At 50.5% G+C, this 27,383-nt stretch overlaps 6 protein-coding genes across 6 annotated transcripts; 2 read left to right on the top strand and 4 right to left on the bottom strand.

Annotated features, from left to right (window-relative positions):
• The first annotated feature begins 19 nt into the window (after positions 1 to 19).
• AFUA_7G04820 (Zn(II)2Cys6 transcription factor) lies at positions 20 to 4,002 on the top strand. Its single transcript, XM_077805191.1, has 4 exons — positions 20 to 2,235; positions 2,296 to 2,937; positions 2,989 to 3,272; positions 3,333 to 4,002. Exons 1-4 carry the CDS (start codon positions 1,948 to 1,950, stop codon positions 3,745 to 3,747), a joined length of 1,629 nt encoding a protein of 542 aa, XP_077661319.1. The 5' UTR covers positions 20 to 1,947; the 3' UTR covers positions 3,748 to 4,002.
• A 562-nt stretch (positions 4,003 to 4,564) lies between these two features.
• Positions 4,565 to 6,783, bottom strand: AFUA_7G04811 (transcription factor domain-containing protein; the record flags this gene model as incomplete). The annotated part of the gene is made up of 7 exons (XM_743936.2): positions 4,565 to 5,201; positions 5,259 to 5,530; positions 5,607 to 5,642; positions 5,685 to 5,723; positions 5,791 to 6,304; positions 6,358 to 6,560; positions 6,604 to 6,783. 7 exons carry the CDS (start codon positions 6,781 to 6,783, stop codon positions 4,565 to 4,567), a joined length of 1,881 nt encoding a protein of 626 aa, XP_749029.2.
• A 3,138-nt stretch (positions 6,784 to 9,921) lies between these two features.
• Positions 9,922 to 11,313, bottom strand: gprC (the record flags this gene model as incomplete). The annotated part of the gene is made up of 2 exons (XM_743937.2): positions 9,922 to 10,668; positions 10,723 to 11,313. The coding sequence occupies 2 exons, from the start codon at positions 11,311 to 11,313 to the stop codon at positions 9,922 to 9,924; spliced, it is 1,338 nt and encodes a 445-aa protein (XP_749030.2).
• Positions 11,314 to 17,856: 6,543 nt separating this feature from the next.
• AFUA_7G04795 (uncharacterized protein) lies at positions 17,857 to 20,493 on the bottom strand (the record flags this gene model as incomplete). The annotated part of the gene is made up of 1 exon (XM_001481376.1): positions 17,857 to 20,493. The coding sequence occupies one exon, from the start codon at positions 20,491 to 20,493 to the stop codon at positions 17,857 to 17,859; it is 2,637 nt and encodes an 878-aa protein (XP_001481426.1).
• A 904-nt stretch (positions 20,494 to 21,397) lies between these two features.
• On the bottom strand, positions 21,398 to 24,153 carry AFUA_7G04783 (putative pre-mRNA splicing factor; the record flags this gene model as incomplete). Its single annotated transcript, XM_001481375.1, has 2 exons — positions 21,398 to 22,613; positions 22,700 to 24,153. 2 exons carry the CDS (start codon positions 24,151 to 24,153, stop codon positions 21,398 to 21,400), a joined length of 2,670 nt encoding a protein of 889 aa, XP_001481425.1.
• A 740-nt stretch (positions 24,154 to 24,893) lies between these two features.
• Positions 24,894 to 27,169, top strand: AFUA_7G04765 (uncharacterized protein). Its single transcript, XM_077805190.1, has 2 exons — positions 24,894 to 25,348; positions 25,416 to 27,169. The coding sequence occupies exon 2, from the start codon at positions 25,963 to 25,965 to the stop codon at positions 26,515 to 26,517; it is 555 nt and encodes a 184-aa protein (XP_077661318.1). The 5' UTR covers positions 24,894 to 25,348; positions 25,416 to 25,962; the 3' UTR covers positions 26,518 to 27,169.
• Positions 27,170 to 27,383: the final 214 nt, after the last annotated feature.

Raw genomic sequence — 27,383 nt, 5'->3', positions numbered from 1 at the left:
GTCGTACTGATGGGCGAAGAATGGATTCACGCATGTCTTTGTGGTTGAGTTCGAGAACGAGGCCGATCGGGAGTACTATGTCCGGGCAGACCCCGCGCATCAGGCATTTGTGAAGAGTCTGGATGGGGTGATTGAGAAAGTGCAGGTGGTTGATTTCACGCCTGGTGTATTTTAAACTAGTCACTGGCCGTTTTTGTTGAACTGTGCCAGTCTTCGAGAAGCACACGGCTTCAGGCTTGGTTGATCAGATCAAAGCGAACGCCGCCTTGGCTAGTTGCAAGCAGAAAAGAAAATGCCGAAGCAGCAAGAGAATCCATATGACACCTCCCTTGGCGAGACCGACACCAGGAGCATTCCATAAGACTGCGGCCAAATTCAATCAGCGGTATTCACAAACTGGTCAGGTGGAGACCTTGACCAAACTACAAAACGCGATCATCCTGCTTAATCTGCCATTGTAGCTGCTCATCTGAACTGGTACCTTGTCAAGAATGATCTGCCAATGCGATAATGCCACAGAGCTGCTCCATGTCTTGGCGGGAGACGTTTCCCTGGTCCCTTACTCTCCTTGGCTCTCGGGGACCTTTTCGGGAACTTCCTTCAAAACTGCCAATTGATCCGCAAGCTAAATGAGGTAAAATGGAGCATGTGGGGACCAGAGGAATCATAATACGTAGTAGTAAATAACAATCATAATCCCATCTTAGATGAGCATCTGGATTATTCAAGTGTCATTGTTTTGTGGCTGAACTCATAAGGTTGCATTGTGGGTTGGTTTGTGCCTGGCTCTGGTCGCCGACTAGTCTGCCATCTAGAAGTCACTGTACTCTACTCCCTGCGTCGTAATAATCTTGGTTGCTCCTCTATGGAGGAAAGTCCACTGGTTGCCCACGTAGACCAGAACATTGCGCCATGGACTCATGCGAGTACTCCGTACTCTTTGCTACAGCCTAAGCCTCATTCGAGGAACGCCCCATAACCCGACCTGCCGGCACAGACCCGCCGACTCGCTCTCAATGGCTCGAGTCAGGGAACTTTTCATCCCCTTAAGGACAGCTGTATTTCATATATAGCGTCAGTCTCACCTGCTTGAATGAATCCAGCAACGGCAAAGTGCCTGCTAAAGACGCTATCCGCCAGTTAGCGGCCCCGTCCACGCAGGCAACAATGGTTTGCGGGTGAGTCGTTCGATCTCGCTGGCGTCCGCAATGGTCTCTGGTTTCCAGCATGTATCTGGGATCACCAGAGTGCTTCAGTCTCCTCTGTCCACTGTTCAAACGTTTCTATAAGGTCTCACTGGGTCCTCCCACTTTTAGCAATTGCAGAGCTCCTGTGCGTAGACCACAGTAGCAGCAAAGAATGAGCAAAGAATGGTTAGAAGGAACGCGACGAAGTAAATTCAGGAATGAGAGAAGAAAAGTATCCATTCAACTACTGGACTATGAGGCTGCATCGATGACTGCATTCAGGGAGGATGCCGAGCAAGTAATGTGAGCCAGCTCAGGTGGCCTTCGGGTTCCATAGGTCCCCGATAACCATACCTCAGGTCCCCATGTTACTTGTATCATCACAGGAATCCAAAGTCAAGGGAAATCAGATATAGGTCTTGTTTCAGATATCAATTACACGTAGTCGAGAGAATTTCTTTATTGGGGGACACATGTGGAGGATGATCGGAGGTATAGCCGTCCCCGAGACTTCAGAACTGTGGTCGCCGATTCGGGGATCTCGGCCTCCCGGCTGAGCTTCACGTATCACTATGATGAAATTATGCTCTATCGAGCATCGGGGATCAATCCAGTTTTGGACTTGCAGGAGAGCCAGCAATTTGACCTTGCTGGCATTTAGATGGTTATTGTAAAAAGCGAACTTGGCCACTTCGAGCAACTGTAACTCTCGGATATCTACTTCAATAATGACACAAAGCCATCGAGTATCACCATAGCCATGCAGCAAGATTCCACATTGTCCGGGCCTTCCCGGCGCCCGTCATCACTGGCGTGTATGACATGTCGCCGCCGGCATCTAAAATGTGACGCCCAGATGCCAGTATGTAGCCGCTGCCAGGCTTCCAGTACGGAATGCCGCTATATCCAATCCAGACGCGGGCGGACGAAGAACAGCAATCCTTCCCAGCAGCTTCTGGATGACGATGCCTCCCTTTTCTCTGCAGTCAATCCAGACGATTTCTCAGAATGGCCCAGTGGGACAAATCTCACCACAGATCTTGTAGATGTATGGACCTACCTTTTTCAGATCGAGGCCATAAACGTGAAGAGTCACTAACAGAACCAGATAGGTCAAGCACTCTTCCAACCACAGCTCGATGCTCGCCAGTCGTTGCTGCCAGAGGATGCACTTGCGTGGCCTGAGCTAGAGAACGCTGTAACACCCGAAGTTGCATATGATCCCCTGATCCAGCTGTATTACCAGACTTTTCACCGCTCGCATCCGCTCCTGATCCCAAGGAAAGCACTGCACTCTCACTTAGTCGCGAAGATACCACAATACATCCTCTCAATCATGCGCTTCATTGGCGCTCACCAGCACCATGATCCGTCCCTCAAAGAGCTCTTTCGCCAATCTGCCTATTCCGTGTTGTCCGCCTTGACGCCTCGCGACGGATTCATGGTTCAGGGAATGGTCCTTCTCGCCATTGTGGAGCATGCGCGTGGCGCCGAAGACAGTGCAACCCGTATTATGCAGGCTGCCGTTAACCTGGCCTTGGAACTGGGTATGAACAAAGCCGCATTCGCGGCCGAACACTCTGGCGGAAATTCTATTCTCGAGGAGAGTTGGCGCCGAACTTACTGGGAGCTGTACTTTGTGGACGGATTCTTGGCGGCAATGCGTGATCAGAGCGCGTTCCAACTGTTCCATAGCCCTGCAGACGTGAGGCTGCCTTGTGACGAAGAGCTTTATAACTCCGGGGACGTGGTACGTCGTTCTAAGTGTCCTTCTGGGCGCGCCCCGCTGATTACCTGCTAGGTGATACCGAGCAATCTGACGTTCAAAGATCTGACCAACAAGTGGCACTTCGACGAGGAAAGGCGGTTCCCATCATCCGCATACAGAATCCAGGCCGTGCGCGTCCTGGGCATGGTCATGGAATTGAACCGATCGCTGGATATCGACCTAGATACTCAGATCGAAACCATCGACGCTGTGCTGGCCGCCTTATTGATGCAACTGCCATCATCCCAGCGGGATGCGTATGGCAGCCATTGCGGCCTAGATGAAATGACCTTTCAAGCTCAAATGACGAGCTACCTGTGCGTGCATCACCTATACAAGCCTCTTTCCGTGCCCACTAACAAACTGAGCCTGCCCAGTGCCCTGATCTACCTCCACCACCCTCGATCAAACATGCGGTACGCCTCCATCCATGCCTATACCTCCTGCACCCGCCTCCCAACAATCCGCGAGACCACTCCCCCCTCCGCCTCCCTGGACCTTCATTCGCAGAAACTCCTGCGAGCAGCAGATCTGCTGTGCAACCTAGCCACTCTGCCGAATCCGGTCAAATATCGCACCCCGTTCTTCACCTGCGCGCTTGCCATGTGTGTGGTAGTGCACACAGTTGCGTGCTTGGTTGTCTCCATCCCAGAGAAGCAGGAGTCGATTAAGGCGAGAATCCAGCTTGCGGTGGGCGCGCTGCATGTGCTAGGGAAGTTGTGGCCACTGGCGAAGACGGTTAGACAGCGGTTGATCTCCATGTATCAGGAGCTTGGGTTGCGATGCAGATAATTTCACTTGATGCCGCGCAATCCAAGATACCCTTTACCTCGTAGATATGTTAGTCCTTGCCCTTTGCTATTATTAAACAAATCTTTCATTGTGAAAGAGGTATAGCTTTGGCGGGGGTGTGGAGATGGGTTTAGGTAGTAGTGTCGATCTTGTGTTTCTGCCCGGCCCGAGCCTTGCGCTCCTGTACTGGGCCAAGCACCTAGATCACATGCTTCATACTGCTAGACTTCCAATATTAAATATAGCACATTGATCAACAAACAAATCACATAATATATATAATGATATTGTAGATCACCCGCCTATTTACAAGTTTCAAGCATATATCTACAGAAAACACTTGCGAAGGGCCCGGGAAGGAAAGTAATTCCCCCTTTGACAACCAATATTTGCGGGCTTTGAAATGCCAGAGCACAGTGAAAGTACGTACGTTAAGCAATTTCAATGCATAGTCAGGTATAGGTCTATCTGTTGCCGTCCTGACCGATCAGAGGACAACCGTTGTGTCACCGCAGATCATAAGTATCGTGTCCCGAACTGGGAAGTACGCTTTCTGCCGGTGATGTCAAAAAGGGAAGCGGTCATGAAGATCGATGGGGACGAAGGTCTCAATAGGCACTATGTACCAAGAGTATCCCTTTCAGGCATAGTCATGACCTTGGCTGCATAGCCCAGCCCAGCATCTGCCCGAGGCTTCTGCGTCCAATAAATGCATGTGTACCAGCTGCACTGGCCATCGACATTGTGCGCAACCGTAAACCGAGCAAATAGCAAGCCAAATGAGGTTACCTCTGGAATTCTTGCTCCATCGCGTGAGCTATTCGGTCTGTCCGACGAGAGTTTCTGTCAGTTCAGCCAACGAAATCAACGGTGATCTCAGAAGGGGAGTACCTCTCATTCCAGAAAGCGCCTCAAACGCGATTGCGCAGTTATTCAAACACTTGACAAGCAGCCGTAAGTTTTGATGCAGCTCGTTCAATAGAGCTGTCAGAGAGGGGGTGTCTGCGAAATTGGACGCCTCCATTCGGCGATCGCGCAGAGCGCGTGCCTTGAGACAAAGCATTAACATCACATAGCCGGCTTGCATTCCACAGCAGGCAAATGTGAGCATGCTTCGTGGAATCTCGACGCGGGTTGTCTGGGAAAGATATGGTGGGCTGCGAAGTGGGATCTCGTTGGTCGGGTTAGGAAAAGGAAGGTTGTTCAGTAAGGTAACGATGTGAAGGGCACCGTGGAAGCAGATTTTCGAGGATTCGTGCGAGGAGAAAATGAAATTCAGAGGTGAGCTTGATGAAGGAGTTGAAGGCTGGCTGGTTTCTGCTTCAGTGGCAGAAGAAGACCCGGGCTGGGCCTCAGATTCAGATAAAGTGGGAGACGGTCCGAATTCGTACTGTCGTTGATGAAAACTGGGAATATCTTGGAAAGCACAAAGCCTGTGAGCCTTAATTCTGGCTCTAGTCGCGAGATGTCAGCAATCATTTGTGTGTTGATGTTGTGAACAGTGTGCTCACGTGTGCAATCGAATTTCTGCAATAGAGATCATGATCTGGGATGCTGCGACCTCCGGAGATTCCAGTCGAGTTGGGACGATCTTGGGCGCAGACCGCGTGTCTCTGCAGAGAAACAGCAATGATCCGATCTGAGAATCAAGTCCCAACATTCGCTCCCGTATCCCAGAGTCACTTTGATCACTTTGACCGGAAGCCTTGGTTTGCTCGAGGTGAGTCATGAACGTGACTGTTTCAAGGAGCGTCTGCTGCGCCTCGACAGGAACCTTCCATCCCTTTTCGGAAAAATGAGTACAGCACTACCTTATTCCGAAGATCGAGCACATACCTCGGGAAGTGGTGTCACGAAACGAGGATCAAACGGGTCGAATGTTGCAGGCTACTGATCTTTAGTCTTGTCAACAAACACCTCGGTGATCAGTTACCTACCATGCCGTTCACAATGGCTGCTTGACACGCCACCATGTACTGTGTGCAACAAGAATCTTTCAGCTGATTTATCAAAGAAAACACCAGAGTGTTGACAACAACTAACCGTCATCCACCAGGTCCTTCGCCGGGCCTCCGCGTATTCATCCTCCTCAAGAGACTCATGCAACGACATTTTCATCGCTGATGTCAGCGCCTCATTGGCTCGGTCAGTCATTGTGCATAAATTCCCTCGCTGTGCGTACTCATAGACGCTCAGCAGATTCAGAGCCAGAATTCCTTCTAAATGCAAAGGCACCTTAGGATGGAACAGTGCCCTGTCCGCATTGAGCACATTATTCGATGGGTTCAGCAGACTGGAATCATGCTCTACTGCGTTCAAGGCATCTCGAGCAAAAGATTGCGCAAAACTCCTGCGAAGCTTCACATACTCTGCTCTCAATGGATCGGACTCATTTGGGTGTGGAATGAGGACTAGGAGGGCGGAGATAGCTAGACTGAGCGGGCTTGATGGCCGACACTCTGGCCACTGAGACAAGGGGCGGTTATATACGGGCCAGCGTTCGGGTGGAGGTAGAATGGGGTGATAAGGATGGATGAAGACGTAGTAGGCATCTAGCCTGCTCTGATGATCAGCCACGGATGTCGTGAGTTGTTACTGTTAGGGTCTTACATATCCTCATCACTCCCATACAGTTGGACTAGGTCTGACGCCAGGGAGGGATCCAGCTCCTGTGTTGCTTCTCCTGGAATAGGAGCAAACACAGAGTCAAAGATGGATTCAATCTCCTCCATTGGCGTGTCGATACTGCGCAGTCCGGCCCCCGGCCCACTCATGTCTACTATTTGGCTCAACCACTCTACAGACAAGGAGAACTGTTAATATGGTATCCAGAACCGGCGTACACACCAACCATACCATCTTCATCAGAGTTCGATGATTTGCGTTCTTCCAGACCTCTTCCAGATTCGCCTTTTCCATCGAATGAGTCGACCGCGTTGGCCACTTTTCTGCTATACCGTGGTCCTCCCCGTCTGCTAGGAATGTAGACGCATGTGTGGCCTTTCGCGATGCAGTTCGAGCAAGCACTTTGGCCATCACAGCGAATCCGGGATGCACGGCTGTAGAAAGGATTTCTGTCAGATTCTGCGAATTCGAAACAGCTCTTAAGTCCAGCGGTATACACACCAGGATAGGCAGGCGACTCTGACCGGAGGCCGACGAGACGGGGGATTATCGGGCCCGACATCTGCTGTCGTGGTAAACATCGCTGCCATAAAATCGACACATTATTACATGGCCCTTCAGGGTTGTTGATAAGTCCAGCTGAGGAAAAATTCCAATCAGACCGCAGTGGCATACGTGGGGGGGTTCCCTTCCCATGATTGGGAGAGGGAAAAACGCAAAGCCCGATCGGGAAAAGCGAATCCCGACTGTGATGCCAATCTGTGACATCCCCAGCTCATGGTTCGCCCTTTGAGACACCTAAAGAGGGCACAGGATAAGCCTATTGAAACTGATGATCCAGCACAAACCGATAAGCCACTACGACGGCTAAAGATTGCACGTTTATGAGATACGTCCATTCCGGAGAAACATTCCGCGAGTGGAGTTCCACCGTGGCTTGCGGCTTGCATCGCCCGATTCCTATTTCAGGTACTTAGTAGACGCCTCAATGGATGACGGGCAGTTGATCCCTTTCATTTCATTCCAAGACGACCAGTACGTGCGGATCTGGCCAATTCAAATTTCGCTCTCGACGGTGGTTGCGAGGTCAGACTCCTTGGTACTGCTCCGTACTCCCGTACTCCTTGCATACTACGTACTGGCTTTGAGCACGAGTGTATGAGCTCAGCTTATCAATTCTTTCCGAGTGTATGCCGTCGGCCGAAAGTCTTGGCCGCAGGAACTGACAGGCATCAAAGGTCGCTTTGACCTATCCCTGCAGACTATTCGTATTCAGTGCGCTTGAAGGTGCTGATCGCATCAGACCTCAGCAAAAATCTTCGGCTTGTCATTCGATTCCAGCATTATATCCTTTACGAAGTGCTCTCAAGCTGTCAAGTCAAAAGTTTACTCTCAGGCCAGCAGAGATTTCCACTTGTTGCTCCATTGAGGTGATCAAGAAGTAGCTCACTGGCTTCAGGGTCCCCAAGAACAAGCCTCAGGAGCCAATTCTACCCTTTCGCCCGTGGAAAGCCCCGCTTCAGGCAGCCGCAGCTCCATCTAAGTTAAATGAATCCTGTGACAAGTTCCTGGACAGTCCTGAACGGGCAGAAGCCAATGCTGGCTCGGTATGGAGCAGGTTCAACACCCAAAACCCAATCTTTGGGGTGGAAAGTTCGGGATCGGGTAGGGACAGGAACCCTGTTGTGAGTTGCGACGGATTCTATACGTCTGGTGCTTACCGTGATACCCTGTGGATTATAGGCACCTGACATCGCCGTTCCAATTCAGAAAAAGTGCGAATAAGACCGACCGGAGCCGCTCAATACAGCCTTAATATCTCCCTGGCAGCCTCCAGCAAGTGCAGCTCTTCCAGAGAAGCGTCGTCGAAGTCGCATTAAGACTGCTAACTCCCTCTATTTCACCGGTTCAGGTGAGGCTGCGACAGCACCGCTCAAACGAGATGATGTGTCTGCGTGACCGTGGTGATTTGTGAACCGGTCAGGATTACATTCTGGCCTCTTGTATCAAGGTTATCCGTGAGGCTTATTTCGTCCTTCTCGAGTCGTGGATTATCCCAGCGAAGGCGTTCCTGGCTGCATTTTCCGTGCCTTGGCGTTGGTGACAGCACGCTGTCCCTACTGGAGAGATACTCCGTAGCGAGAAACATGGTTATGGATGCTGTGAGAGTCAACACCCACAATCAGAACTTGCGCAATGATTCCAGAGCTTGTCGTGGTTTCCCCCCACAACTGAAGATTCTCGGTGTTGTCGTCAATCAGCGAAGGACAACATCCTTTAGATGACACATCGCTCGCCTTCCCCGGTGGCAAAATACCAATCAACGCCCCAGGCATTTAGCCATCCATATCAGTAGCCAGGAAAGTCCACCAGTTCTATCCCCTGCCCTGCGCAGCCAGCTCTCGGGTTTAAGAAACGGCCTACTGCAGCTTCATGGACTAGGTCCGACGCAGCTCCGTCTTTGAGAAAGGTCGCGCGAGAAGCTTCCGAGTCAGCACATGTAGCCTGGGTTTATACCGGGCTCTCCGGGCCCAGCTTGAGCGGGTTGGAGTCACATTTGTATGTGACGGACCTAGAACACGCCAATCTGAACCTGAGGGGGACCTAGAGAATAAAGCGCATATTGTAGGTCGCAGTCACGACTCGCACAGCCATCGCCGAGAGATATGTATACCTGGACTACCCATACAGCAGTGGGAGCGCAGCATAGAGGATCACTCCACACTCCATCCTCCCTATCTCCCTTCAACTCGGCGATTGGCGATATTCAATGATTGCACGCCTGTTTGGGCTTGTCGTACCTTCGACACTTTATACAGGCGTGGTCAACTCTACTGCAGAAATTACATCTCCATCACCGTCAATTCCACTACCTCTTCCCCCACCATACCGGCGACGCCATCATGTCGCGAACCTTGCAATGGCCTCTGCAATGGTTATCTGCCTACGAATTTGAGTTATCCTCAGCTTGTGACCCCCTGCGGATAATAAGCGCTATCCTCATTCACAAGTGGTATCCCTTCGGTAGCTAACAGTTCGAATACGAGGCACTTCTACCCCCGTATCCTAGCTTATTTTTTTTTTTTACGGCACACACGCACGAATTCAATTAATAGTGGTTTTGATTATATAGTATGAGAAGAGTAGGTCAAGTCCCGTCGTAGCATTGGCCAAAGCCCGACAGCTGAGCTCATCCGATAAGAAAGATCGTCACCAATCATCAAGTTATCAAATGGGTATTTCGGCCCCGAAACAAGAGCCAAAAAAAAAAGAAGTGGAAAGCGATGCGAACATGGTATAGAATGTACAAGGAGCCACCGTCGCTGGAGTCGAGGGCAATGCCCCGCTCAGCGGAGAAATCGGGATAAAAAATGCTGAGTAGATGGATAGGGCATCACTAAAAGTTTCGTACAGAGTCAGGGAGCCAAGAAGATGATGAGATAAAGGTAGTGGTATAATATAGAAGTGACAAGGAACGTATATGTGGACATTCGTGTGTATCTAGATGGGAGGAGGCGCATTATAGACGGAGCACGACAGAAACATGTACTACCGACCCCACATCCGGGATGCATTGTCATGGCTCTTGACGGGGCGTTGCAGCGAGTCTTTGCTGGATCGGTCGCTCCCTTCGGCCTCGGGATATGCGGGTTCGTGGGTGATTTCGATCGTGGTGTGCTGGAACACCTTGCCCATGGGGGCCAATTCGACGCCCGGTTGGACGATGTTGTCTGTTGACCCGTCGCGCGTCGGCGAGTCGACGTGATCTTCCTCCTCGTCGTGGCCTCTCCGGGTGCGCAAGACGCTGATGTCTGTGCGGGTGTGCTTGGGATCGGCGGTGATGGTGGTCAGGTGGTTGTCGTTCCTTCGGTTCTTGCTGCTGGCGAAGCGGTTGTAGCTGTGGTCTTCGCTCGGCTCGGATTCGAGGATGAGGTTCCGACGCGTCAGAGTATAGAGCAGCACGTCGACCAGACCGGAACTGGTGATGAGCGCTCCGGCGACACAGAAATAAGCCAGACTAGGTGTGTTGCCCCGAGCGGTAGCCATTCGGCCGGCCGCCAGCGGAAGTGAAAGCACAATGTAGGCGATTGGGTAGATAACCATGTACCCGATGACTCGACGGAGACGCTTCAGACTGGCCGTGTGGTTGCTTCCCAGAATCGCGGATTGCTTGATTTGCGCGCGTAACTGGAACCACATGACGGCGTACAGACAGACCGTGCCGAATTCGGCCAGGAAAATCCAGATGTAATGTGTCCACAGACGGACGGCTTCATACTCCTCACTGATCCAGCACTTTTGACCCGGTTAGCACTGTTTGGTTCAGCGGGAAGGGTGATGAACGCTTACCCAGGCGCCAGACGGGATGAACACAAATCGGCCGTGTGCAGCAAGTGGAATAATAACCAGAATAGCGACGAAAACCCAGAGCCCAACAACTCCGAGGACGAAGATTCGGTAGCTCAACTTATGGCCCATGGCGACCAGAAGGAATGTATGGATGGCGATGGCGAGCACAAAGAGACCACTTGCCGGGTCTCCGATTTGCAGCCAAAATCCCTGCAGGAAGCATGCTGCCGACGACGCTTCGATTTTGTCCTCGGCAATCCATTTGATACATATCAGGAAGGCGAGCGACTGTTGGAGATCGGCGATGACCAGGTTGTAGATGAGAATGATATATTGGTTGTATCCGATGTACCGCTGATAATTTGAGCGCCAGAAAACAAGACGGTACGTGATGAAACAGATCAGAGCAAGGGTTGCGATAAATGAGAGGGTGGCCATCACAGCCACGGCGATAAGACCTTTGTGTTGCGCGACTGGTAGTGGGTCGATATCATATGTGATACCACCTTCGGTGTATGCCAGCCGGCGCGATAGGCCATGACTCTCCTCTTGCCTGGCCCCGGCCTGATACAGCAGTTGGAAAAGACTCATTGCTCTCGACGGTTCCTGGTGATCTCACGGCCCTATATGTGTCGCAACCATCGTCTTCACGGAATCAGGCCGGTATAGAAGAGCTGATGGAGTAAGATGATCGATCACCCGGAAAAAGTTATGTGCTGTCCAGCGGTGACCTGCGACTGACAGGTATTTGAAGATCTCCAAACGAAGGGAAAGGGAACCGGGGGGACCGGCCGAAATGAGAGAAAGGGAAAGGAAATAAAGAAGAAGAAGAAGAAGAAGAAGAAGAAGAAGAAGAAGAAGAAGGGTTCAATAGTCCAGAAAGAAGAGAATGATCAGTGATGAGAATGCGAAGAAAGATTTTTAGCCACAGCAGTGCTTTACGCCCATGACCATCACGTCGGAACCAGCAATGAATGATATGGTTGGTACTACTAGTGCGCAATCAGCAAAGCAAAAGGTCCCAATTGGAAGTTAAACCCATTTGGAAAATGAACATATAATATGAATATTATTAATATTTAGAGATGATCAGCGCGATGGCAGCCAGATGGTCAACGATCATCTTTAGCCTTATTACATAGTATTGGACTAGAAATATCTAGTTTTGCTCCACCAGGAGAAACGTCCTCCCTCCCCCTCTCCAGGCAGAGGAAATGGTGAGAAAGGGGCAAGTCAACGAACGTTTGCCGTTAGGTGAGGGGAGTTTAGAATTCTGTACGGAGCACTCCGTAATCGTCGACTATTGAGTACAAAAGATTGCGGCACAGTGATCTTTGGTGGACACGGACATCACCGCCCGCCACATTCGGGAGAAATCCGTACTCAAATAGATGAAAGAGGACCAAGGTGATAGGGCAAAGGAGCATTGTCAGTTGGTCGACTAGCTCTTAAGGTTTGTGTCTTGAACCACCACCCGGCTATTTTCCACAAGGGCCTCTGGATGCACTCGTGGTGCGGCCAGGGGTTAAGTTACGTAGAACGGCCATTGTTCATTCGCTGTTGTGGCAGGGGGAAAGACCGACTGGTGGGATTAGGATCATTTCCACAGAGTACCTCCGAACTTGGTTCGTGGCACGTAGCTCAAAGCCAGACGTTACAAAGCATATGAAGCTGTATCGTTGACAAGGTGGGAAACTTAGAAACGACCTCCTTGACTTCAAAAGGAGTGCTGGGAAAGGAACGGGACAGGAACAGGTTGATTTGCCACAACGGGAAACGTTCAATTGCACGGCCAAGGAAATGCCGGGTAATGAAATGAGATTGTATTCCTGCTTGCTTACGGAGACACGAGGGGAGGCACCAAAACCCCGCAAGAATACAACCAACAGGACTTTCTGTTTCTGGTTACCGACGGCGCAAACTTTGGCTTAGCATGCACGAGAGTATAGCCCAGCGCTCAAATCGCGTTAGATCGCCGACACCTCTCCAGGTTGGGAACTCCAACAGTCCCCAGGGCCCACTATGGCGATTCTCTCGTGCAACTGCGAGTCTGCGATGACCGCGGAGATAGACAGGATGAGGTACGTCCGGAGTAGTGTCAAGGACTTGAACATGAATATTGATGAAGCTTGACGACGATCATCCCACTTTGGCACTTGGCAACCTTGAGTCGATTGACCCAAATAAGCTTCCTTGAGGACTAAATTGTCTTGCAGTTCAAAAATGCCATGGGGGAACTAATCCACTTGTAGCTGAGAGAGAACATCGAGTTTGATCTGAAGACTAAAGTATTGGAACCGACAATAGTGCGCTCTGGAGGTACAAGAGGAACTTGCATTACCCAAAGCGAATCATGTGCAGTGCTACTTCACGATGGCTTGATGCGTACGGAGGGAGTACAACAGCAAACGTGTGCCGTCTTCCGTAATGCTGGTGTTTCAAGCAGGCCTACAGCTACTCTGGAGAGTAGTAGCCAGCAGTGACCGCCCTAGAACTATCCTGTTTAGATATGATATGGTTAGCTGGGGACTTTTAAATGAAAGATACTTGCTGTTCGTCGACACCGCCATGATGACACACCTGTTAGGCATGGAGACAACGTTCAGCCGCAAATGTAACGCAATAGAAGCAGTTTAGGGAGCTGGTGACTGGCATACCTTGCATCATTTGTGGTCTCGAGTGGGCTTGTGTCTAGGCTCGTGGCCACAAAGCCACAATGTAACCAAAACATTCGAAAAAACTGTTCCTCCCCGCATTTGTGGGTCGTGTGCTGGGCTGTTTCACAGCTTGGCCACTCTGACGCGCAACTCATTCCTCTCCGGGTCAAGATTTTCCCTTGAGTCAGGGACTAAGGACTCACAATTGGTTCATGTCTTGGATATATGATGGGCGATCGACAATTAGGGACTTTTTCCAGGAATATGAAAGGTCCAGGTGCTTTGCATCACGTGATCTGTGGCTGCCACGCGAGGTTCCAGAGTCTCGAGTCCTGCTCGTTCTCTCTGTTTTGCTTTCCACAGGCAGATCGATGATCGACTATTCAACACTACTTGGACATGTACGTCTTCCAGAGTTCAGAATTGCTTGGATCCATCATTACTCTCTATTGACTGTCCTTTTCCATCCACATGCATAACATAGTCGTGCTTGTTCTTGTCTTGAGCATCCCGGTGGGCCCCTGAACGCGGCCCATCAAGACTACTACCGACTAATATCACTAACATCCAATTACGTACTGTCAAGGTCGCGCACGTTCAACCCAGACTCGTCGACGATCTAAGCTTCTTGATCCTCATCATCGGTGTCCTCATGCTTCTCATCGACGTATGCCGTCACTCAGCTGCTATGACAGAAAGACTCCCAAAGGCAATATGGTCCCCGACCTGTACTTCCTGGGTATCGTCGACGTGCTCCGTGTATACCTTTTCATGGCAGAGACGACTACATTGTCATGGGTGGGTACCTTGTGTTTTGCACCAAGATAGTCAGGACGATAATGGAAATCTACTGGACGCCATCCACAGCCAGCATCAAAGAAAGCTACGTAGCTCATCTCGTAAAAATATTTCTGGTGCACTCCGTGCAGCATTCAAGTGGGTTACGGCCCATACCCGACCCACGAGTCCTGGTCGAAGTGACTTTCCGATTCCACGAAAATTTTCCTAGCTATCAAACTCTATTGTGGCATCGCTCACCGTTATCAAACTTGTCAGAGCCCGAAGAATGAACTCAATCAATTTCCGTTATCATTCATCGAGACTTTCCGCTAGATGCGGCCGACCCACCCATCTTGAACCGCACAAGACAAACTAGGTATGCAATATCCGTGCGGGGTTTCCCAAGACTTTCTTCCAAGCAAATCTGCAGTCGAACCTCGGCTTGGCCGACTCTGGTGAGACCTGATTGCCGCTGCAAGAAACTTGGGAGAAGTGGTCACCAAAGACAAGACAGATTAAGCAAGGTGTTGGAGAACTGACAACTCGTGCATCGTTCCATGAACATGGTTCCTTGTTCTGTGGGATTCTTACCGAAAGCTTGCGCCTGTGCATCAGCGATCTGATATGAGATGTCAAATTTTTTGCCCGTTGAGCATTTCAAATTCTGCAGTCTCCAGCAACTACCTTTTCCGAGGAAAGTCTCACTCCTGCACCCCTGCCGATCCAAAGGGGGATTCCTCGGGACTTGGTTTCGACATGCTTCTAGAATCCACACACGGCAAATACCTGCTCGCAATACGAAACTCAGCTATCCCATTGGTGAATTGACGGTGATTATTGTTATTGTTGTCCTCTGTCTTTGCTGTATTCTTGAGCATGATAGGCTGGTGCTGCTATGTTTACACTTTCTGGGACCCGCACAATGGTCTATTGTGAATTTGTCATTCTGTCTCCGTGCAATTGCATAACCGCAGGTACCTTTGGTCTGAAGCTTATCATAGTACCCCAGACTCGGACCTCGCAGGTCGGCATACGAAGCAGTTCGCCAAGTGATGTCCTTTCAAGGAAAACGGAGAGCAAGTCTACAAAGTACTCCTTCACGGACGGCATCCTTTTCTCGTCACCCTGAGGAATATGTGGAGATTAACCATCTTTTGCAAAGGACCAGCCATTTTCAGCAGCCAAGCCCGTCATTTATTGATACACGGGTGAATGGTTGAAAATGAACCTGTTGTATCAAGTATGGACAGACCCATGGAGTATAGTGGCCGTCAAGGATTGACGCTGAACGTCGTACTCCAAAGATTACGACTCTCAATGAAGTTATGAAAAATCAAGCCTGCCATATTCCTGATTACTCTCAATTTTGCTTCAGAGCTAGGAGTTGACAGTCGGTTGACTTAAGCTTAAAGGATCATTTACCTTGCACTAAAATCGATCAATTGGATATTTGCAGAGCCAGATACCACTTTTCCTTTCAGGCAATGGCGTGCTTAGAATCCTGCAAGCTCACCGTTGCTTGTCTGTGTGTGTGTCTGGTGGGGTTTGGTGACGTAGGTCTGGCCATTTGACACGCTGCGACAGTAGTCCGAGGTTAATTATTCGAGAGCTCTGAACTCACCTTATTGCTCCTTGTCGAGTTTGTATTCTTCTATTGCGCTCTGTTTCAGTGCTATCGATTCTTCGTATTATATCCTTCTCGATCCAAGTCGACGGCGATTTGGCGTAGACTGGCGTAGAGACATGTCGTACTTTGCACTAGCTGCATTCTTCATCGTTGACCGTAAACCTTCAACTGATTCTCAGCCTACAAACTTCATTATATAAGCACTTCGACTGGAAAAGTGTAGAATTGGACGGCTCACAGCTCATTACTATCATTATACCATCATTCTTGTCCATGGGACCGTCTGAGTGCGTGAAAGAATGGAAAATTAATCATTCGTGCCTTGCCTGACGCGCCACAAAAGCTATTATTGAGAACGAGCCGCCAGCACGAACCTTAACCGGACCGGTCACTGTCACATTCACATTCACATTCACATTCACGTTTTTTAAGGTTCACGGTTTAAGGTTCAAAGCGCCCTGTGCAGCACTGCAGACCCTGACTCTGACCAACTCCCGGCCGAAGGCAGGAGGCTGCTCTGCATTGCTGGAGGGTCAGCACCAGGATCATTGCGGTGGCTGACAGGCTTAAAATCTATTCCCAATGATGCAGTTTTCCATTTTGAATCAGGTTTGGAGGTTCCCGTATCTTTATCTAGCTTTTATCAGGTGCGGCCACAGCACCCTCTTCCACGTCGCTTCTGGAAGCGAAGGGCCTTCTCGCTTTCAGACCTTCGTGCGCCGTTTCTAAAGGCCAGCAGGGTACAGAGACGCACACAGCAGCAAATTATATAACCGTTTTATGTTTTTGCTGTACGGAGTATCCTTTCTAGAATAGTTACGGAGTCCTCCATTGGCGTATACCGGTCTCCTTAGAGGCTAGACTCGAGACCAGACTTGAACGTTCCATGGACTGACTACATGCTCTCAACCATGGAAGGCCGCTCGTTGTCCGCGTGTCAGTCCCGTCAGTCAAACTTGCGTTCCACAGGATAACTGACTGAACCATAACCGCAACCAAGGAACCAGGGGGCACCTGGCATCAACCAAGGATCAGTCGAGCCGAATGGAGGCTCATCCTCGATCGGCGTATTTGGGTCTTGGGGTAGAGCAACTCTTTTCTTGTTGTTGTTCATGTGGTATATACGACCAGATGCCCAATTTTGAGGCTGGCTACCCTGATACTGTGTAGATAGGAAATACCCCCAAGCTGAACTCTCACCCCAGTCACACTTACACTATCTGCCATGATCTATTGAATGCTAGTATCATCCCCGCTTATTACCCTGTTTTTGGGGAACAAATCAGATTCAGGCCCCGAGGTCACGGATGGAGGAACCATGGTTCTGTATCCCGTAGTCTGTGAGTTATACATCATTATTGCTGGCATCCCTAAAGTGAAGAACCGGGCTAACCTAACTGTCTTCGGTTCTTGGTCCGAAGCTTCCGGTACTTGAGTTTTAGTTTATTGTTTGTTGTGTTCCGTATACGAGGGGCTATTGCGCTGATTGGATCGAGAATTTGATGTTATTGATTTGGTAGACTCGATAGTGAAAATGGTCCGGGGAGGTTATGTTTTCATGTGACTGCGATGGGATACATGTAGATCTTGTCTACTCTGTAGTATCCAGTAATGGAAAAAGGGGTCTGTGGTTGAAGAGCATCACATGCAGAAGGCACGGGTCTGAAGCCGACAGCTTGAGGTAGAGTCCGAGTTCATGCTGATGCAGTTCACCTACGGAACAGATGGATTCATAGATCTTCATGACTCAGGAACTGAGACCACTGTTCAGAGCAACAGCCGAGTAACATTCTCAGTCAACCTCCGAGTAGAGTACAACAGAAGCAGGAATACCAATCAGCCCAAAGTACATGTACAATCCATATTCTCATCGTCTGCCTCATGTCCTCATTCCATATCTTACGCTTCGTTGCGATAGTAAGTACATCGTTTCTCGTCGTCGTGGGTCTTCCCATCGACTTCCGTAAAGAAAAATCAACCTGATTCGGGATAGAGTCATAAAACATGATCATCGTCGGTAGAGTAAATTCGAAACCTTCAATAAAAAAAGAAAAAAAATCTTCAGTCAATTCATCTCCTTCGCGAGCCTCGATCGCGGTCGCGGCGGCTGGGATGGGACTCTTCCTCTTCCTCATCTTCCTCCTCGACGGGCGCAGGCGTGCGTCGTTCGGTGCGTCGCTTGGGTCGTCGTCGACGGTTGGAACTGATGTTGCTGGCCGAGTCATCAGGTGCCAGCGATCGGTCATCGTCAATTCCATCATCCTCCGTTCCGCTTTCCCAGGTCCCCAGGGCGGACGATGGAGTGCCGAGTCGTGCCTCGACGTACGATCCACGGCGGTTCTGGTTGGCGATGGACAGGCCTGCGCCGCGTTCGCGTAGCGTGCGCCGGACGGCCTCCGCCTTGCAGTGAAGAGCTTCAAAAGCGTCCTCGAGGGCTTCCATTCCAAGGAAAATCTCACGCTCAATCTCAGCAAGGGCCGCAATCTCCGTCTCCTCGTCCAGCGCAATGGGCCCACCGAACGATGCAGGCGATGGCGAATTAACGCCATACGGCTGACTGGCCGGTCGGACGCCACCTTCCATGTGGCTCGGTGTCGGACCGCGGGACATTCCTCCTGTTGTGAAAGGCGTGTTCGATCGGCTGCTACTCCAGCGCGTGGGGGTCGCGCCTGGGATGCCTGGGATCGGATCCTCAGCGCCGCTGCGCAGGAAGCCATCAAAGCGGCCCGAGATAAGGATATCCCATTCGTCATCACTGATCGCAGCAAGTGTCGCCAGTACATGGTGGATACCGGGGTTGTTCAACATATAAATTGCTGTTTCAGGGTCACGCGGCAAAGTGGAGAGCCGGTAGAGGCGTTGAATGGCGATTGATGATGACACAAGCGCCTGCGGTTTAGCTCGAGGCAGCTGGTCGTCCGTCCGTGGGGTGGGTGTAGACGTGGATGTAATACCCAACAGCGAGCAGAACAATGGACGGAGCTCGGGGCCCAGATGTGTCAGCATTGCAAAGGTCAACGTCTCATCATCCACCTCCTCGGGAGCACTGGTAGGCTGTGCGACTTGTTCATTCAACCACTTATCCACTGCAGCCTTGGTCTTGCGTGACTGCCGGAGATAATGATCACGGTACTCTTCGGGTACATCAATGTCCATCTTTTGCATGGGGATGTGCTCGTCGCCCGAGAGGTCGGCTTCTACTGACGGAGCCATCATGAATGGGGGCCAGCTAGGTAGTTCTCTGCGACCAGATACTAGCTCAAGCACCTCACCCCAGCTCACTCCTGATGGACGTTCTTCCATCTCATCGTGATCACACATCAGGCAGTGACAAGACTCGGACGAGATGTCACGCGCAAACACAGCTTCCAGCCGGTCGAGAAGCCTCCGAGCGACAGAACGATACCCGGTCGCCACCGCGAGCGAGCCATTCTTGGCCATGACGTGTTGATAGTCGTCGAGGAGACGATTGAACGGATCAAAGACTTTGGCAGCCGCAATAGCAGGCTGCAACTGCTGCTGAGGCAAATCTGGGTGCTCCGGGCCTGGCAGTAATGTCTTCGGTACTCGGTGGTCCAGACCGCCATTCTGTAATAAATAGTCAACTCTAGGGATAGAAACGGGCACCTCGGGCGGCGGAGGAGGGGGAGGGGGAGCGCCGAATGTGGAACTAGCAGTAGTTGGGGGACGACCATAATCAAATGTGATATCAACTGGCGAACCGCTCCCTGGTCTGAACGAATGTAACATCGACGACCGCGTTTGGTTTCGTGAAGGTGGTTTGACAGGAGGTGTTTGTGGTTTCCGGGAAGTGATTGATGGCTGATGCGGTGCAATCGTGGCGTCAGACCCATTTGCCGACCCTGACCCAACTTCACGCACCGTCGCGGGAGATCGAGGCGGGGACAGTGTACCCCGGCTTGACGAGCGCTTGGGGAGCTTGTCCTCGTCAGCGATCTTCGCTTTGGAAGACTTTCTGCTTGCAACCCGAGTCGGTGTATCCTTGTCTTTGTTGGGTTTCGGAGTCTCTGGCCTCGCCGTTTTGCTAGACTTGGATGTTTCGTCTCTTTTCGAGCGCAGACTGGAAGACGACTTTGTAGACTCAGCTCGAATTCGAATCTTCGTCTTCATATCCTTGGGTTTCGCGTTCTTCTCCTCTGCCGCCTTCTCTTCCTTGTCGCCGACCGTGCTTCCCTTGCCGAGGGTGCCCTGATCCAGACTCGTCAAGGGCGGGCTAGGAGGCGCATGCCGACTATCCGTACGATGCTTGTTGTCTGCATCCCCGCTCTCTTTATTCTCTGTCAAGTCGGTCGGGTCCGGCGTGGGAATACTCGGTTTCCCGACGGCCTCTCGGCTATGGGCTTTCGAGAATGTAGGGTAGGGCAGGCTGGTTCTCGACTCGAGTAAAGAGGCCGTAGCGGAACGGCTGGCGGCGTCGACGCCCGGCATGGAGAACCGACGCTGTTGGCGCGAGGCGGAGATGGAAGTAGATAACGATGTGGTGGACGAGTGACCCGTGGGGATGTCACGGTCTCGATCCTTGGTTGAGGCGCGGGAGGGCCGTCCGTGGGACGAGCGGTGATGACGTTGTTTGGGCCTTGACGATGTAGAAGATGAGGAGGATGGCTTTCTATCCCGGTCCCTGTCGCTATCTCTGTCATTTAGTCTCAAGGGAAATAGTATGACAGGATGAGAGAGGTCCGACATGGGGAGGACTGGGGTGGGATGAATGGACGAAGAGATGGAAGACGACAGGGCGGTCCCGTCGGTTCTTCGAGGTCTCTGTTCGACTGGAGTTGTGTGTTTCGTCTAGTTACCTCGTCAAAAATAGCAAGTCAAGAGGAGGACTACTTCGTGGAGGTCGAGATGCTGTGCCACAGTTGGAGAGAGATCGTCTGTTTGTTGGCAGTACAGAGTATGTCGTCTGGCGCTTAATTCGAGAGGAGGGCCGCGCTGCTGCTCACTGGTCGGATACTGGGCAGGGCGCTTGTGTCACTCATGCCGCCGTATGCGAGAGAACGTGATCGAAAAAGAGAGTTTGACAGTCCGAGTAATCAAGACGATCAAAATGGTGTTGCACGAGAAGATCGAGCAGAGAATTAGTGCATCAGACAGAGAGAAGGAAAGATTCGATGGGGAAGAATTATGCGGTGAGTGGAATCATCGTTTCTTCCCCGCGCAGTTGGGGCTAGCCCGTTGGTCCTGAGTTGGGTTGGAGACTCATTTTGGGATTGAGAGAGTGACGTGGTGCTGCATGGAAACCCGATGGGCAGGAGAGTAAGGCGACATGGGCAGATTTATTTCAGACATTTACTGCGAAGAGGACAGTAAAGGTTTCAGTCTGACAATAATCTACGATGTGTTCTTGTTGCTGCTGTCCCACCGGTAGTTTGGGTATCGTCATTTACACCTCAGGCAACGAACTGATCGATGCCCGCAATGTGTCGGAGCGTCACCAGCATTGTAACAGAAGCGTCGAATTTTCTGTTTTTTCCCCTATGAACAATCTCTTTACTGGGTATCTTTTAGTTTGAATTCAATCCCCCAACTCCTGTTCCCAAGTAACCCAACGCCGTCTTCCATAATCAACCAAGCTCAAATCCAGACGCGTTCAACTCCATGCAGTCAGACCATTCGCGACCTTTTTAACAGGCGACATCTCCAACACAAAATTGCCATCCTGTTCCTGAGCCACGCCCCCACGGCGTGCAGCACGCATCATCTTGTCGCTGGCTCGCTTGCGCTCGCCCGTGTGCCGATCCCAGATCCATCCTTCCTTGAGCCACATCCACGTCAAATATGCCCGGAGCTCCTTGTCCTGCGGTAAGACCGATTTCCATTCCGGTTCAAAATCTGCTGATGCCGCGCCATTGCCTTTCCAATCCTTCGCTAGTCCCCGCAGCTCATCTCGGCAGAAGATGCGCCAGCTATCCAAGGAGTACGGGCCCACACCAGGCAGATGTGCGATCTCCCATGCTACACGCGTGTCATTCTCGTCGTCGCCAATGCATTCGTCGCGGCCGACATCTTTTCCATCCATCTTGCGTGGGTAGTGCAGTCTGCGGTATCGTCTGCCTTTTGTCGGCGGACGCTCCAGCCATGTCTTAGCAAGATCGATGCATTTTCTCGCTCGCTCGTTTTGAAATCCCAAAGAATGGATCATGGAGACCAACTTCGAGAACTCGGCTGTACTCATGTCCTGGGCTGTCGGGAAATGTTCAAAAACTTGGAAGAGAACTGGCAAAGCAACGCCGCCGCGAGTCCGATTAAGAAAGATCGTAGCGATGAGCAGACGAAATGGATCATGCGCGAGCTGCTCTTGCACCAAACCGAATGTGGGTGCGTCAATTGAGGGGAAAGGTAGACAGGAGTCGGGATCAATAAGCGGCTTCGGGAAGTAAGGAGACACTTTAGGAGGCCTAGGGCGAAGTGCCATAACGAACGGAACGTCAGGGTCGGCAGCTAATGCGCTTTTCAGTGGAGTCTTAGGGATCCCTTCCGCAGATCTATCAAAGGTCTCGCCTAGGACGGGCGGTTGTATCACGTCACGCAAAAAAGCATCATGATCCAAGATGCCATCGTCACTCTGCACATCACTCAGGTCCGACTCCGAGTCAGAGGCCAGAATGTCAAATGAGAGGCCAACCTCGGTCAATATCTGCCGAGCTTTCTCAGGAATAGGTTCGTAATCTCGAACAGAACTAGTAAAATAGGTAGTGGGTATCTGGCTGGGGACACTCGACGCCAAACCATCCACTTGCTGAGGGCTCGTAAAATATTTTGACGTCACCTCATCGCTGGCGGTCACACTTTGCGAATCATCGGTGCTTAAAAATCCAGAGCCCAAAAAGGGTCATCAAGGATGAGAACGTCCTTCTCAAGTCTGATATCACCACTGTCCTTCTGACCGAACTTGTTGGTCGTAGCATCCTCTTCAATGTGACGATCTTCAGCTGCAAGGTTTTGAATTTGAGAGTCCTTCAGGTTCTCCCGATATCTCTCGGCTCTTTTCCTCCTGCGGCTCCGGCGCTTCCTGTGATTCTTCTTTTTCTTGGCCCTGGCGATGCTCTCCTCGCGCGTTGTTGGCTTATCCGAATGAATAGGATTCGTTGAATGTGCTTTTGGGACAGCTGTAGCCGAGTCTCTGGGTCCATCTGAGTCACTTTCCAGAAAAATGGGTTCATCTTTGGAATTGGCAGGGGAGCGCAGAGAGTGCCTAGAAGGAATAGAGACGCTTGCTTTGCTGTTGCGGTTCTCCGGCGTGATCAAAGAGAGATCGTTCGATCTGTCGTCATTCGACGAACGACCGGACTGCTTGCTGATGCTTGGACGTCTCCTGGGTAACTCTTCCGCAGTCGATTTGCTCTCGAAACCTTCGGGCTCCGTGGCACTAGCAGAGAAGTCCGCAAGAGGATACTCGGCCTCAAGGTCGATTACTTCACGCTTGGAATTGTTGTGCGAGTCAGCCGTTGACGTAGTACGCTTCTCCTGCGAAGATTGCGATCTGCTCTTCTTATGTTTCTGTTTAGCTGCGTCGCCATTCAACCGCTTCCTCTTCCGATCCTTTTTGGAGTCGTTCAAGGACCTTCTTCTCTTCCCCCCAACGTCGTCAATCTCGTCACCAAATTCTGAGCCTTGGGTATCGACATAGTCTTTTCCATATAGTTCGAGATATGTCTTCCTCACGTAGTTTGTCAACCTGTCGATCGAGTGCTCGTCCATTCCAGTCGATTTCGCTTGCTCATAGAGTTCGCACACAAAGGTCCGCCTTTTGGACCGCCTGACAGGATATGAACCACTACGCATAAATGAATGCGATGCAATGAAATTCAGCAAGCGAGCCTGCACTTCTGGTCCAACTGAAGCGAAAACAATATCTTCCTCAGCGATGTCATCGTCGACAGCATTCCCATTGGCTTTAGCATATGTTTTATTATCATGGTGCTCGTCCTCGATGTTGTTATCGACCACCTGGATTTTCACAAATTCGACCGACGTAGCAGGGGTAATGTCGTCCTCGTCCTCGTCCTCGTCATCGTCGTCGTCTTCGTCGACATCAATTCGGGTAATACTCCTCTTCGATCCGATACGCCGCTGAGACATCTGGCCCGTCGAGAAGTAAGGCGACTTCTTGGGACCAGTTCTTTTGCCAACGGAGGCTCGACTGATCGCACGCTCTCGCTGTAAAGAGCCATTTGACCCGTCCATGGAGATGCCACTATTGTATGCGTCGAATGAGGCGTCGAAGCTAGGTTCGTCCGAGAGGATCTCGTCCACAGTGCGATTGTATTGCCCGTCAAAGGGTTCGTAGGAGTCCAAGTCGACAGCGGGAGGGGAGATGACGACGGAAACAGCAGGAGGTGACATTTCGGGCGCAGTCACAAACTAATTATTCCTAGTGCTGGTAAGTAGTCGTGCTTGTGGTCGTTGAAGCAGTAGGTCTGAATGTTGTAGGTCTGTCAGACATGGTTGGTTCTGTCTGGGTGATGCCTTTTTATGGCTAACACAAATGTGAAAGTGTCAGTGAATAATTCTTGCACTGGGAATTTTGAGATATTCACTCATTGACATGAACCACATACCTCAGTCATACCGGAGTACCTCACCCTACAATAGTAAGCAAAGTTATAGCTCCCGCATATTACATGGGCAGCAAGGGCAGTGACGCAGATATCCCTTTTGAGTCGGGCTTGACAGGTTTAGGATAGAAATAAAGATAATGACCAAGTAATTGAGGCCCAAAATTGTCAGTTTGAGGGACCTTGCTCCCTTTGTAAGTCCCTTGTAAATCAGACTGAGCTGGTGGAGATAATTTCTAAGCGCAACAACGCGGAGAAGAGCGGCGCACAGGCCAATTGGAGCTGTCCCAGATCCAGCGCGGTGACAGGTTCAGTGCCAAGGTTTACCTGTCAATCCACTCTGATAGTCGAACGCCAATTATTACAAGTGAAAGGCTGCTATCTTTCTAGTACCCAATGTCTCTTGGCTCACACCTCGGGGCTAATAATCACGCAGTTGATCATGATGTCACGTGGAATCCTGTGATCTTTGGGGCGTGTAGTGATTCATTTGTTGCCATGAATTTCCTCTCTTGTTAAGCAACAACAGTTCGCGTAACCATGAACAGAATAAGAAACAGAATTTCTAGAATGACTTCATCGGCACCAAAACTGATACGCAGGAACATGTCCTTGACTTGTTGCGGTACATCATTTGCATCTCTCAGATAAGCACACTCTCTTACAGATATCTCTTCGTTCAGGAGAGCCCATTCAGCGCGAGCAACTCTTCGAATACACGAATGGACGATTTCTGGTTAATGAGAAACATGAAATGTCCAAACGCTATGCCAAGTTTGATCTTGACGCTCTATGCTCGCTAGTTTCGTCTTTGCCCTCTGTCTCGTCACCTATATCCAAGGTTGAGAAGATGGAGGGTGGCTTCAACAAAGCTTTGCTGATGACTGCAGAAAACAGGAAAGGAGTCCTCGCCAAAATGCCGTGTCTTGCTGTTGTGCCGTCGAGGTATAGCACTGCGTCTGAAGTTGCCACATTCGAATATGGTAAACTATGTGTGACGGTACCGTTGTAAAACCTCACGACTGATATGAAATATGACTTTTCTTCCAGTGAAGTCTCTTACTTCTATTCCGGTGCCCGAGGTCCTTACCTGGAGCTGTGATGCTCTAAACCCTGTCAGGAACGAATACATTGTAATGGAGAAAGCCAAGGGACGGCAGCTAGTCGAAGTATGGGGTGAGATGGATCAGGCGCAAAAATTCAAGCTTATCCAAACCTTGTCCGGCTGGAAAGCCAGCTGGGCTCAGTGAAGTTCCCTGGCTACGGAAACTTGTACCTACGTCGTTCAGTTCAACACATAAGTCGAGTGATACCTATAGATGATGTCTATTGCATTGGTCCTTTCTACAATGCGTCCTGGTTTCCGCAGTTCGACAACAAGAATGACGCCGGTCCATGTCTGTTTCTATTCTCTATGTGGCTCATCCGATGCTGACATCTACTTCTCAAAGGGGAAAATCTCTGCGATCTTGGACTGGCGTTAGCCAATCGTGGCCTTAGACATGTGCAGCATTCGACTCTTGTTCCACGTGGGCCCCCTTATGGCTCCAAAGACGAACTTATTCAGATCTTAGAGTCTGCGTCGAAGATTATACCGATGCTAGCCGGCTATACTCCATTGCAACGGTTCTCTAACCCGACACTGTGGCACGATGACCTTCACTTGGGCAATATATTCGTTTGTGACGAGGACCCTACAAAGATCTTAAGCATAATAGACTGGCAATTTATGTCAATCATGCCGGCGTTTATGCAAGTCCAGTGGCCGTCTTTTCTTTGCCCTCCCGATGACTACAAAATTGGGATGGTCAAACCAGAGCTACCGCCCAACTTTGATGAAATGGACTCGGATGAGAAAGCTTTCGCGATAACAGAGAGAGATCAAGCTTTGCTCACAAAATGTTACGAAGCGGCACTCGCAAAAAACCACCTTCAGTCATACTTGGCCCTTACTCGAGTCGACCCTGCCATCCGGCATTGTTTTACTTTCTGTGAAACCACATCTAAGAATGGGATCATACCACCTCGTGATTCTCTGGTGCAGATTTCTGAAATTTGGCGTCAAATGGATTTTCCCCACAGCTGTCCTTACCAAGTCTCAAATGACGAATTATCAAAGCACAAATTTGAACTTGCTCGGCACAAGGATTGACACAAACTAAATTCATACACCCAAGAGTTGTTGCATTCAGACGACGATGGCTGGGTCCCCCCTCAACTTGACTTTGAGAAGGTTGAAGCAAGACACGATGAACTCTTCCAACTCTACATCCAAAAAGAAACGGAAGAATTGCCGGAAGAGGAGGCAAGGAAACTTTGGTTTTATATCGACAGAGAATAATCACGAGTGCCATGCGGAGTGGGCGAAACAGGAGCCATGAAAGCTGCTCGGTTGCATATCCGCTTTGCTGGTGACGGAAAAGAGCAAAGGAACGAAGCTTGCTTGAAGCGTTCAAACTATGTTGGGAGATCTCTGTGAGCAAGTCAACAATTTGATTGCTAAGACCTTTTTAACCTAGATTATACTTTGCCTGTTTCTTGACTCCTTTCATTTTGTCCTCTGGCTCGCTGACATTAATGCCCCCGAAGGCCAAATTACCATGGCTCGTGTTTTTCTTCAGCCATTTTTGAAGCGCCTCGTTAGAAGCCCCCGAATTGACTTGAAGATATATTCTTTTCTTGCCGTCCTTCACCTCTCCGGACTATCGCACTTTATCCACCAACAGTTTTCGACCGGACGCAACCTCATCATCTGAGCCTATCCATTAGCAGACACTCTTGTCATCGCCCATTTATGGATTAGCTGATTTACCTAGTGCAAACGCACGATTCTCGTCCTCTTATACTGAACATGATCACAGTGTGCAGACTCGTCCGATCACCTGTTCGCTGACGCTGGGAAACAAACTATTGAAGGTGCACCGATCCGAAGTGCACAAATTGTCTGCAGTCTAGCATCCACTTAGGACCTCTCCGAAGCATCTATTTGCTCTACCTCGAGGCCATTATGATAGAGAG

This window comes from Aspergillus fumigatus, chromosome 7 (assembly GCF_000002655.1).
Source record: "Aspergillus fumigatus Af293 chromosome 7, whole genome shotgun sequence".
Classification (NCBI taxonomy): Eukaryota; Fungi; Ascomycota; class Eurotiomycetes; order Eurotiales; family Aspergillaceae; genus Aspergillus; species Aspergillus fumigatus.
The sequence above is the reverse complement of the archived record's forward strand: the minus strand, read 5'-3'. Positions and strand labels throughout refer to the sequence as shown.

Bases quoted from the DNA above. Each gene is read 5' to 3' on its own strand.
- AFUA_7G04820 (XM_077805191.1), top strand. From the start codon at position 1,948: ATGCAGCAAGATTCCACATTGTCCGGGCCTTCCCGGCGCCCGTCATCA. The intron at 2,236-2,295 runs GTATGGACCTAC...TAACAGAACCAG, and splicing joins TCACCACAGATCTTGTAGAT to ATAGGTCAAGCACTCTTCCA. The intron at 2,938-2,988 runs GTACGTCGTTCT...ATTACCTGCTAG, and splicing joins TTTATAACTCCGGGGACGTG to GTGATACCGAGCAATCTGAC.
- AFUA_7G04765 (XM_077805190.1), top strand. From the start codon at position 25,963: ATGCTAGCCGGCTATACTCCATTGCAACGGTTCTCTAACCCGACACTG.